Raw genomic sequence first — 13,000 nt, forward strand, 5'->3', positions numbered from 1 at the left:
ACCTCCCATCAAAAAAACAAAAAACAAAAACAAGCAGGTGTAGTTTTCAAGGGCCTATTTTATTAATATATGTACATTTTAAATTTTTAATATTTTTATTGTTTTGAAGAATCATATAACTGAAAGCAAATTAAGCATTCTAGGATCCAACTATGTTAGCACATACCTTAAAAGCTCTTGGAGTGACATAACTGTATTTTCCTGACCACATCTGCTTGATGAGCTCTGCATAAGATTTTGCAATTTCACCTCTCATTCCTAATGGATTGTCATAGTTTAGCTCCTCTTGATATTTATCATTTAGAAAATATTCTGTGAGTGGAGGTGTATTGCTGAGACACTAAAAATAAATATGAATAAAAGTAAGCACTTTTGTATAATGCATAGTAATGGAACCTCTCAATGTCATCTTCAGTTTTCATATTTCCTTATCAAGTCTTTCTTTTCCTAGTCCTTAGGATTTGGGGTCTGAAAACATTACTAGTTATAAACACATGCTTCATTCAGGTTTCTTGACTGGAAAGAATGTTAATAAAACAATGAGGAATTAATATCTAGCCTCTGTCACGACTAAATGACTCCTATTGAGATACCTACCATAGTTTTTCTCCCCTGTAAGAATGGGAAGACTATTTTGAGATCATTTTAAATTAATGCAGAAATGGATAATTTGTGGTTTACTGTTAAGCTCCAATTCCAATCAAAACAATAATATAATGCAGGTCATCAAGGTCCTCATGCTAGGCCAGTGATGGCGAACATATGGCATGCGTGCCACAGGTGGCACGCGGAGCCATTTGTCAGGGCACGCCAGGCGCTGGCCAGCTGAATTCACCCTCTTAAAAGCCATTTTTCGCCCTCCCCAGGCTCCAAAGGCTTTATAGGAGCCTGGGGAGGGCGAAAAGAGCCCCCCCCTGCGCCCCAGAGGGCCTCCGGAGGCTTCAGGGACCGTCTGAAGGCTTCCCTGAAGCCTTCGGAACGCTTAAAACAACCCTCCAATCAAAGGCACGCCCACACATGACCCCCCCCTGCGCTCCCCCCCTTGTGGCACGCGAGCCAAAAAAGGTTCGCCATCGCTGTGCTAGGCTGATTAATATAACAGAAAACAGAGGCTCTGGAATATTTCTATATGGAATGGTGCTGCTCTGTTTGTGCTGATGATTGGAATGCAGCTGGATAAATAACTTGTGCTATTCAACTGAATTCAGATAAGAGCTAGTTATTAATTTTAATTTAATTTAATTTAATTAGCACTTCTAGACCGCCCCCTCTCCCAAAAGGGACTCGGGGCGGTGTACAGTCCATATCAAAAACATCATACATAATAACAATTAAAAATTATTAAATGGATAAATACATAAATAAGAGGAGGATAAAATAGACAGAACTGTAATTGCTAAATAAATAATTTAAAATATACAAAATTTAAAACCCCAGTGTCCTATAAAATTAAGTCCCCTAAAAAACCAGTAGGAAATATATATGCCAGGAGGTAGAAATTAAGAATTATGCCAGACCAGCCAGTCGGAACAGGTGTCTCTTCAGTTTCTGCCGGAAGGAGCGGAAGTCAGTGGTGGTTCTAATGTCGGGGGGGAGGTCATTCCAGAGGATTGGGCCCATCACAGAGAAGGCCCTACTCCTTGGTGTCGCCCGTTGGCATTGCCTAGTGGACGGCACCAGGAGAAGCCCCTCCCTGTGAGAGCGAATTGGCCGCAGGGATGTATGTGGGAGGATGCGATCCCGCAGGTAACTAGGCCCTATGCCATGGAGCGCTTTAAAGATGGTGGTCAAAACCTTGAAACGCACCCGAAAGACCACAGGTAGCCAGTGCAGCTCGCGCAGGAGCAGTGTTACGTGGGAGTACCTAGTACTCCCCATGACTGCCCGTGCGGCTGCGTTCTGGACTAGCTGCAGTCTTCGTGCGCGTCCCAAGGGAAGCCCCATGTAGAGAGCATTACAGTAGTCCAGGCGAGACGTCACCAGTGCATGAGTGACCGTGCGTAGGGCATCCCGGTCCAGAAGGGGGCGCAATTGGCGCACCAGGCGGACCTGGTGGAACGCCCCCCCAGCCACGGCTGCCACATGGTCGTCCATTGACAGCCGGGCATCTAGGAGGACACCCAAATTGCGCGCCCGTTCCACAGGGGGCAGTTGTTCGCCCCCTATGGCCAGCGTTGGAGTCAGCTGACTGAACCGAGGTGCCGGTAGCCACAGCCACTCAGTCTTGGAGGGGTTGAGTTTGAGTCTGTTGTCCCCCATCCAGACCCCGACGGCTTCCAAACACCGGGACATCACTTCGACAGTCTCGCTGGGGTGATTTGGGGTTGAAACGTACAGCTGAGTATCATCAGCGTACAGATGGTATTCAACCCCAAAACCACGGATGATCTCTCCCAGCGGCTTCACATATGTGTTGAACAGGAGGGGCGAGAGGACCGACCCCTGTGGCACCCCACAAGTGAGTGACCTCAGGGTCGACCTCTGCCCCCCTGTCAACACACATTGCGACCGGTCGGAGAGGTAGGAGCCGAACCACCGCAAAACGGTGCCTCCGACTCCCATCCCCTCCAGCCGGCGCAATAGGATACCATGGTCGATGGTATCAAAAGCCGCTGAGAGGTCTAATAGGACCAGGATAGAGGAACAACCTCTATCTCTGGCCCTCCAGAGATCATCAACCAGCGCGACCAAGGCTGTCTCTGTGCTGTGCCCGGGTCGGAAGCCGGACTGGCGTGGGTCTAGATATTCGGATTCGTCAAGGTGTCGTGGAAATTGCTGTGCCACCACATTCTCAACAACCTTCACTAAAAAGGGAAGGTTGGAGACTGGACGATAATTAGCCAGCTCCATTGGGTCCAGTGAAGGCCTCTTGAGCAAGGGCCTCACCACCGCCTCTTTCAAGGCAGTTGGTAGGAAGCCCTCACCCAATGAGGCGTTCACCAGGCCCAGAAGCCAGCCTCGTGTCACCTCCCAGGATGCCAGTACCAGCCAGGAGGGACACGGGTCCATTGAACATGTGGTGGGTCGCAGCCGTCCACGCAACCTGTCCAAATCCTCGGGGGCAACAGAGTCAAACTCCTCCCAGAATGGTCTCACAAGACTCACTGTTGACGGCTCGTCCGGCCCACTGGAGGGGGCCCATCCGCTCCGGATCTGAGCGACTTTGTCCTGCAGATATTCCCCAAACTCCTCTGCTCTACCCTGCAAGGGTGCCCCCCGCGTCCCCTGTGACAGGAGAGAGCGGGTCACCCTAAACAGGGCAGCAGGGCGGTTATCCGCGGACGCAATAAGAGCGGCACAATGTCTACGTTTGGCCGCTCTCAATGCCACAAGGTAGGTCCGTAAATAGGCTCTTACCTGTGTTCGATCAGACTCGGAGCGTGAGGATCTCCACCTGCTCTCTAGACGTCTCCTATGGCGCTTCATCACCCTTAGCTCCTCGGTATACCAAGGAGCTCGGGTGGATGGCTGCCGCAGGAGAGGTCGCAAAGGCGCAACCCGGTCCAAGGCCCCAGCCACCGCCGTATTCCAGGCGGCCACTAGGTCCTCCGACCGAGCGCGGGTCAGGGCTACAGGTAGTGGCCCAAGTTCCATCTGGAACCTATCCGGTTCCATCAGGTGCTTGGGGCGGTACCAGCTTGGAGAGGCTGGCTCCGCCTCCTCGCGGTGGGGGGGTAGCGGAAGGGAAGTCGAGACGGAGACATGAGTGATCTGACCATGACAGGGGAGTAATGACTAAGTCCCCTATTCCCAGATCACTCGTCCACTGTTCAGATACAAAAATAAGGTCCAGTGTGTGACCGCCCTCGTGTGTGGGGCCCTGAATTAATTGGGTCAGGCCCATGGCTGTCATGGAAGCCATGAACTCCCGAGCCACCTCAGATGCTGCTCCCGTCGACGGCAGGTTGAAGTCCCCCATGACCAAAAGCCTGGGGATCTCAACCGCCGTCTCTGAGATCAGCTCGAGGAGCTCGGGCAGGGCCGCTGATGTATAGCGAGGAGCCAAGTATACAATCAGCAGGCCCAACTGCCTCCCTGGGCCCCATTTCACACCTAGGGATTCACAACCGGGTATCTGAGGAACAGTGAACTCTCTCGGTTCCAGACCATCCCGTATAACTACCGCCACCCCACCACCCTTACCCAGGGCCTGAGGCTGATGGAATGCACGGAAACCCGGTGGGCACATTTCCACGAGGGGTAAACCACCCTCGTGGCCCAACCAGGTCTCCGTTATCCCTGCAAGGTCCAGCTCCCCCTCCGAGATCAACTCGCTAATGAGGGGGGCCTTGTTGGTTACGGACCTTGCATTGCAAAGCATCAGCCGCAGGCCCTGGCTCTGTAGTTCCTGACCACCTAGGCTGCGGGGGTTGGTACAAACGACCGGGCGTAGCCAACAGTTAAACAATTAAATTAAACAATTAAACCTATTTTATTGAAATAATGCAGAGTAGTGAATTTTTCCACAATTGCGTTTTCTCAGGATAGAAATATTAAGTATTTTAAAGGCTACCAAATTTAGATTAGAGGCAAAGATGATATAAAATTATATGTCCATATGTGACAAGAAGATTATGTTGATATACTGTAAAACTGTTCACAATAATTGCAATTTTGATTCTACAATTATGCAGTCTCAATAAAAGAAAATCACCCAGACTATTCTTATTAGATAACTAAGTTGATTAAAACTGTATTTGACCTTTATCAAGATGCTATATAATATTTAATAAGGGTTTGATTACACATGAAAGTTCATCTCTTTTCAGAAAAAAGGTGGTATAAGTCTATTCAGAGAAACTAATAGTAACAGTAATAACCACCACAAAACATGGACCTAGAGGGCAATTAGAGATCTCTTATCAATATCTGATTCCAGGGAAAGTAGTGGAGTAAGTGATTGCTTTTCAGTTCAGCTCTTTGCTGAGTTTCAGACATTAAACAGCGGCAACATCTTTTTTTGACCTTTTTAAATGTTCTGGGCATGCACAGACCTATTTATAGGCTACTGCGCACCAAACCGGCAGTAATGCCAGCAGAAACCCACCCCTGCACTTAACCGCAGCAAAACGGTCATAAAATTGGGTCTGGTCATCATGTGATACCCCACTTAATAACACCATTTAATGATACATTTTGGGAGTCCTATTGTGATCATAAATCAAGGACTACCTGTATAAAGTTCTATTGCATTCTTCATATTACCCATGAAACTGATGGCCTAGGTTATTTGAAGTTATGGGAAAATATACAACTAATGCACATGTGTCTCTTCATATCAATTCCAACCAAGATAAAGGTTGGGTGAAAACATTTGAATTGAGATTCAACTACATGCACCAAATGAAATATAACAGATGCAATAGAGTTGTCAGCTTTACTTTCCTTCATAAGTATTTTGTTTTTAAAGGTTCTCCACTCTGTTTATTTTCTTATGCTCCTGGTCCTTGGCTCTGTTTTTAAACAGTTTTTGATTAGTGGGTATGATAGAAATGATATAAAAACAATAAATAAATATCAAGGAATCAAGTCATAGCCAAGCAAGATTCTATAACTATTTGCTTCTTAATAATTTATATGCATTTAATAAGCACATAAATCAATGTAAATTTGAAATTCTGATAATACTGCAGGACCAAAAGTACCCATTCTACTAGCAGTCTCCATTTTAAAAGCTCTTTATATAATGAAGTAAAATCTTATTTGACATGAAACACTTACTTGAATTGCTGAATTCATGAAACATGTATTTCCCAAATTACTTAGACCACAAAGACCGGGCTGTTCATTGTGCCTTCCTGGTTCTGAGTAGTCATAATTTTTATAAGCAGTGTATGAAGGAAGGCAGTAGTTTGAATTTTTCATGCTGGAAGAAAACATATTTACTTTGTAACTGCATGAACTATGACTGTCTAGCTTAAATGCACATGTAGCTGAAATAGTTAGACTCTGAATTTAAACACAGTAACAATAAGAATTCTTCAAACCTTTTTCAAGTTTCGATTTAAAAAGTAGTATTTTTTAATATTTCAATTGAAAAATTAAATTTTTTGGCACCACCAGCTATATAGTATAAATTCTGCTACTGTTAATGCTAAAAGCTGGAAACAGCAAAACTTTAGCAACAGGCAAGATATAAAGATTTCCAAGGATATCAGAAACTGCTAAATGCATTATAATTCTGTTTTTAGATTAACCACTATATCAGCACAAAATGAGGTAATAAGCATGGAATAATAGAGACTCCATTCAATATCTTTAAGCATTGTATTTTAATTTGTTTTATAATTTCAAGATATACAGATATGATCTATTTATAATAGGGAATATTTTGGGAATTAAATAATATGTTATATTACATTAAAAGATAAAAATACTTTAAAAAACTGAAGTACAAAACATAAAAAGCACCACATTCTTCAGAATATATATTTTTTGCTTGCATATGGATTTATAGACATATGCAAGGGTCAGTGAAATTTACATGACACAAGCACAAGTAATTGTATCAACATTCCAGCCACAGATATAGAGATGTGAGACTGAAAATAGTAGGTTATACAGGTAGTAGCTGCACCTGTGCATATACAGTAAATGAACAGTAAACTTACTTAAATTTAATGAATATTTTTAAAGGAAAAAACTCATTGTGCTAATATACAAGTTTATTAACTACCCAACAGTGAAATGATGTAATAAATGTAATCTACATACATTTTCCCATTTAAATCTGAATATTAGAATTACGATTGTTAAATAATACAAAAATAAAAGCCATCTTCTAGTTCTACATTAGAACAATTTTTATGACACAGCAGACTAGACGTTATGGAATCTTTACTATGCAGGCTGCCAATTAAATATACATTACACAACCTGGAATTCAAATAGTCATGTATACGGTTTTTTTTTACTGGTGCATACTCTATACACTAAACTTTTTATTTAAGGGAAAAAAACATTGATACATCATTAGAGATCTAAAAACTATAATACTGAAAATATGCACCAGTATAAACTTGAAACAGATATGACAAAAATATTGTTAATATATTCTAGTGAGGGAGTGGGGGGATTAATTAAGATACTGAACTTACAATATATATAAAAATAGAATTTCTATAAATCTGTGAAGAAACAATTTTAGTAGTAAAGCATAAATAATGCCTAATATTTATGTTTTTAACAACCTCTCCTAATTTTTTCCAGTATTTTACATACAATATTATGAAACTAAACAAGTGAATAGTCAAATCAATTTTGGTAAGGGTTCTTATTTCCTTTGGAAGGGGGGGGGTTGAGCACCCCTGCTCAAGTTTTTGTGCTTTTAAATTAACATTTTAATTACAATATCCATACAATTGATACCATTCTTGTTAAAATAATAGTTATAGTAGGAAGCTTATTCATGATTGATGAAATTAGTAAAAAGAAAACATTGTTTTAGTGTATCAAAGCTGTAAAGTGAACGTCCTGGAAGTATAGAGGTTGCACTTCCTGTGTTGCTGAAATAATTATGATGTTTCTGACGGTATAAAAAGGAGCTACACCTTCTCTGAAGTGCAGCTCTTCTCTGCATGTATCTTGTATGCGTTTGGAACAGCTGACCATTTAACCTTGATCAAGATTAAATGCTATGTTATTCAAGTCTCTGTTTAAGTTTCTTGTTTGGCATTTATGAGCTTAAACATATTATTATTGGACCCTACATCTGGTGCCCAACGTACATGGGACTCAAGGTGGCCACATTTGGCTTCCCATAAAGCCGAATCCCTTTGTGGCTCGCAGGCCTTCACCACAGTGGACAGGAAAAACTGGTGTGGGCCACTGACATCAAAGAGGGCTCCCGGCAAGTTATTGGACTGGTGACTTCTGCCTGGCTGAACACCAGCAGATCCTGATTCCAGCCGGACATGAACACCCTAACTGAGGCTTGAACTCGGTAGTGGGGAAAGTTGTATACTGCTAGGTGAGTGGAGATTTTTTATTTTTCCTTTTGTTGTTGTTCTTTGGGTGGGGAGGGAAGTGTTGCCTTGTGTGTGCATGAATGAGAAGAGGGAAATTCCTACTAAAGGTTTGCCTTCCGAGTGAGAGCAGAGATCCAATCTGCATTTCTGATTATTCACAAGAAGATCAGCCAGAGTGGATCATGTTGAAAGGCATGTGACTGTTGGAATAAACATAAAAGTCTGCAATGCAAAGGAGGGGGTCTGACCAAACTCTGAGCCAGTGAGGGAGCCCGAGAAATCCTTTTGAAAAAAGGAGAGTTTTGTCAGTTCCGAGCTTAGGGAAGCCTGAGAACCCCCCCCCCCCCTTACTGAGAAATCCCCATAGAAAACTTGAGATTCAGGGGAGGGTTTTAACCAACTCAAAACCCATTAACAAAACCTGAGAAATTCTTTAGGGAAAAAGAAGGGACAGGCCTCAAGCTTGAGTCAGGAAAATCCCCTCAGAAAGAAAAAAAACAATGGGCAACCATACTGGCAACCTGTTTGGAACAAGTAAGAAAAATAGAGCCGTGTTCCCCTCTGGACTGTGTGCTAACCCATTAGGACATAGTAAAGCCTATTGCAGAGAAAAAGGTTGCTCTTTAAAAAAGGAAGCTAAAAACCCTCTGTGTCAGGTTTCAAAAAAATGCCCTAATTGATTCATGAGCCCCAAGTCAAATTTCAAAAGAAAACCATTCATTTATTAGGAGCATTTTGGCAATACTATTTTTTGCAGTCAGATCTTAGCCTTATTTGAGTTATAGCTGAACGTTACCCCCGTTTCTTCCCTCCCCTCAATCTGTGTCATAAATCACATTCCTCAATGGGGTGCACCCCTCTCAAGTCTGCTGTGGTAATCTGAGATCTGACTCTAGCCGAAAGTATGTGTGGAATGCGCTCCTCCCCTTTCCTTACTATAGCAACTTTAGGAGTTGACATTCTCCACATCTGTCTAGCTAACCTACTCTATTAGCCCTAAGATAGGAACCTGGCCTCCAGAAGGCAGCTTTGACTTAGATTTTGTCAACAAATTTGCTGATTTTCTGGCCACCAATGGACAAATTGAAAAGAAGCTCTACATGAGTTTATTCTTCAATCTCCTTTGTTGCCCAGACATTCAGAAAATGTGTGCTAACTCCCAGACCCTCTTCTAAAATTTGCCCCCTTGTCACTTTCAAAAAAGGGAAAAAGCTCCCCAAACTGACAGAGGAGTTTCCCTCACCATGTTATAGCACTCCCCCTTCCCCTGATATAAACGCTGTGCCTTTAACGGCTCAGGGGCCTCCAGCAGCAGCACAGTCTGCCTTGCAGGATCAAGCATGCTCAACAGCTCCTCAGCTTGATCCACAAGCTCAAGTGAGTCAAACAACATTGCAGCTGTCCCAGCCTAATCCACAAAATTCAACATCCCAGGCAGCTCAAGCTCTGTATCCAAAACTGATAGCTTGAGCTGCCTGGAATGTTGAACTGACAGCTTTAACTCCTCCTCACACCAGAACTGGACAGACTTATGTACCTGCGCAGGGAAACCCTTAACCGGGTCCCTTAGTCCTAGCTCCCCTTCGACAAGTTCCTATGAAAGATGGACTGGTGTTTGTCCATACACCCTTTGTCACCAATGATCTTTTCAATTGTACACAGGACTTCCCCCTTACACGGAGTACCCCCCCCCCACAAGCTATGTGGAGTTTGTTCAATGTTTGATAGTTACTCATAGACCTAATGTGCCTGACATTTTTACTCTCCTGTTGGCATTCCTATCTACTGAGGAAAAACAACAAGTTATCAAGGCCACCATAGTACACTATAAAGCTGCTAAACAACATGGCACCCAAAATAATCAAGTTGCCCAAGCCTTATGGCCTGAACAACTGGTTCCTTTTAGCCCCAGCTATGAGATCGACCCCAACATGGATCAGGACACCCTCATCCTCCAGAGAGCCAGAGATTCTATCCTTCAAGGACTAAAACTGGGGAGAAGCCAGAAGCGTTGCGACGAGACTGGTTGGGAAATAGTGGAGCTCTGACAAACTCTGCAAAAACTCAGCCGGACAAACCACTGCCAGGGGACCTTTAGGTTTAGAACCGTTCTGAAGGAATGGGGTAAAAGGAGGAACATCTCGTACAGCCAAGAAGAACCAGCAGTTCCTCGGCAGTCAGAGATAAAGTCCTCCAAACTGACAGCGGAGGCGGCAGCCATATTTAAATGACCGCTTCAAAGTTGGGACAACTGGACTAAGCTGTTTGAGGAGGAGCGGTGTTGTAGCAGGGCATTGGACTTAGGTGAGAGAGTGACCAACCCAAAGGTAAAGGGATTTTAAATTTGAACTAAAAAAGAGACCCAGAGCAGAGCTAGTGGCTAATTAGTAAGCTTTAAATGGTAAGGATTTAAATGGAGGAAAAAGGACAAAGCGGAGACTAAAACAGAAAGCCCTACAAAAATTTCATTCCCAAAATTGGAATTGGAAACATTTAAATCAACCAGAGAATTCGGGGGGAGAATTCCTTTCTTTCTTTTTCTACCGTTTTTCTATTTTTTGAGAATTAAAGTGAACTTTGACAGCTTCTGACAGCCAGCTGATCAGACTGTACTGTGGAAAGGGAGACATCTAGCAGTGTGAAAAGAATACTACAAGACTTAATAGAGGAATAACAAAGAAAAGAACAGCTTCAGATTTTGACCGACTACAGTAACAGATAACTGGAAGATCCTTTGAAGTGGTGGACTTGTTTTTGCAACAGTATTGTGCATTTGACTTACTATTGGAAGATACTGAAAAGTGGACTGGATTGGACTAAAGTTGGAGCTGGACTTTATACGTTGGAAATAAAAAGGCGGAAAAAAAGGTTAATGGACTTAAAAGTTTAAATAAAGGTGCTATAACAGAAAAATATTTAACAATTTGTTAAATTAGCCAAGCAGGCATTATGGAACTGTGGATATATGATGAATTACTTGACATGTTAAAAAACACTAAGGGGTAAAGAAAAAATAGAAATTCAGAAGGAGCACCTAGATCAGGGTGGAGAAAAGGACATAGAAAAGTGACCAAATGAAGAACAAGAAGATATTACAGAAGAAAGAAGATACTACAAAAGAAAAATATATAGATGACTACACTGGGATCAGTGGTGGGTTCCGGATCCTGGTGCAACCGGGGCCAGGCGTCCACCACATGAACGCGCTCAGCATGCGCATGCATTACCACCTGAAAGCTCCACAACGCCTCAGCAATGCTCAGCTGCTCAATGCAGCATCGCGCAGGTGCTGTACGCTCCATGTGCATGCACGGAAGCCCCAAAAGCTCAAATACAGGTAGGGAGTGCAGGCGGGTGGGCCCTCTGGAGCACCGTACCGGAACGGTACCTAGTGCTCCCAGTAGGCACCAGTACACCCGGTCGTATCTCACCACTGAGTGGGATGTATAGTGGTACACTAAAAGTAGACAAGGAGAAAAATTAAACAGTAAAGGTGAAAATAGTGGGGAAAGATTGGGAAAAACTTGGGGAAAGTTATTAGAACAATCAAATCAAAAGGGAGAAAAATATAGAAATTACAAAAATAAGAAAAAGCTAGGTGAATGGTGGAAAGAAGAGAATATAAAAGAAGTGAAGTTTCAGAGACCAAGAGATAATGGTTAGATAAGGAGGAAAGAAAGAAAAGGATTTACCAGTAGAATAAAATGAAATATGTTAATATTGTTAATGGCATATAGTTGATATGATGTCATATCATTTGAACCTTCCTGAAGCTAGGATTGGAGCTGCTGGAGAGAAGGAGGGGGTGAGTCACAAGAATCATATATCTATAAACCAAAATAGCAATAATACATTCTGGATTAGTGTGTTTGAGATTGTGATTTTATTTATTTCAAAATGACTGGCTTAGTTCAATGTAATAGCTGTTTTGCACCTGTCTTTCGCAGTACTCTTTTCAAATTTGGATACTGTCCCCTTTGTAAACAAATTACGAGTCTACATAGGCAGATTACCTATCTAGAATCTGTAATCTGTGCTCTCCAAGCAGAAACTAGGTGTCTACGTCAGCCATTCCACTCTATGGTGAAGCCACACTATCAGCCCCCTCTACCACAAAGATCTTGCAGGAGAAGAGCTGTCTGGACAACTGTGGGATCTGGCAGGTTGAGAGCTGTGAACCATAAACCCAAAGCTTTTGCTGTGACCCAGCAAAACAGATATAGTGCCCTTGCTGACCTTAATGGGGACACTAAAGAGATAGGTCAAGGCAGTTGTGATAATGATGACTCAAATAAGCAGGGGATCGTGGTCCAAAACGAAGAACTTTCTTCGGAAAGGCGAAAAGGGGAACCAGGTATCACACATCAGTCGCAGAAGAAGATCAAGGTATGTAAAAAGAGAAGTCACCTTCTGGTTGGTGATTCAATCGTAAGAGATGTTAATTTAGGAGAGGATAAGGAGGTTTTAAAAGAGGTCAGGTGTCTGCCAGGTGCTACTGCCAGCAGAGACAAGAGGCGTATTCTTAAGATAGTCAAGAATGCAAGTAAGGACTGTGACGTTGATGCTATTATACATCTTGGCACTAATGATCTATCCCAGAAAGATGTACTTTCTGTGCAGAATGATTTCCAGAACTTGGGGTATGAACTTAATAGTATAGGTTGTAGGCTTATCTTTTCAGAGGTTTTACCTGTATATAAGGAACAAAAAGGGAAGGGCCAGCGTGTAGCAGAGTTTAATGTTTGGCTAAAGGAGTGGTGTAAAAGGGAAGGCTTTGGTTTTATTAGTCATGAAGCCTGTAGCTGGTCCAATGAAAAACTGTACAAAAGAGATGGGTTGCACCCATCCAAGAAAGGAACTGAGTTACTTGGCATTAAATTCACAGATTTTCTTGATAAACATTTAAACTGAAGAGCGGGGACAGAGAATTAATAGATACAGAACATCTCTGTCCCCAGCAAACTAAAATTCATAGGGTTATAAATGCATGTAACATAGATGTGTGTGTGGGTAAGATTATCACTCCTGCTGTC

The 13,000-nt window shown here is 42.9% G+C and overlaps 1 protein-coding gene across 6 annotated transcripts in view; it reads right to left on the minus strand.

The window, feature by feature from the left end:
- The window catches only part of USP15 (ubiquitin specific peptidase 15), a 100,216-nt gene that overhangs the window by 40,243 nt on the left and 46,973 nt on the right, over positions 1-13,000 (minus strand). For all 6 annotated transcript variants that reach the window (XM_081957003.1, XM_081957004.1, XM_081957005.1 and 3 more), the window contains 2 exons: positions 5,722-5,866; positions 167-340 (listed from right to left, as the gene is read on the minus strand). In XM_081957003.1, coding sequence (XP_081813129.1) covers positions 167-340; positions 5,722-5,866 — 319 coding nt within the window. The remainder of the gene's footprint in view (positions 1-166; positions 341-5,721; positions 5,867-13,000) is intronic.

Source organism: Natrix helvetica, assembly GCF_964273705.1.
Source record: "Natrix helvetica genome assembly, chromosome: 6".
NCBI classification, from domain to species: Eukaryota; Metazoa; Chordata; class Lepidosauria; order Squamata; family Natricidae; genus Natrix; species Natrix helvetica.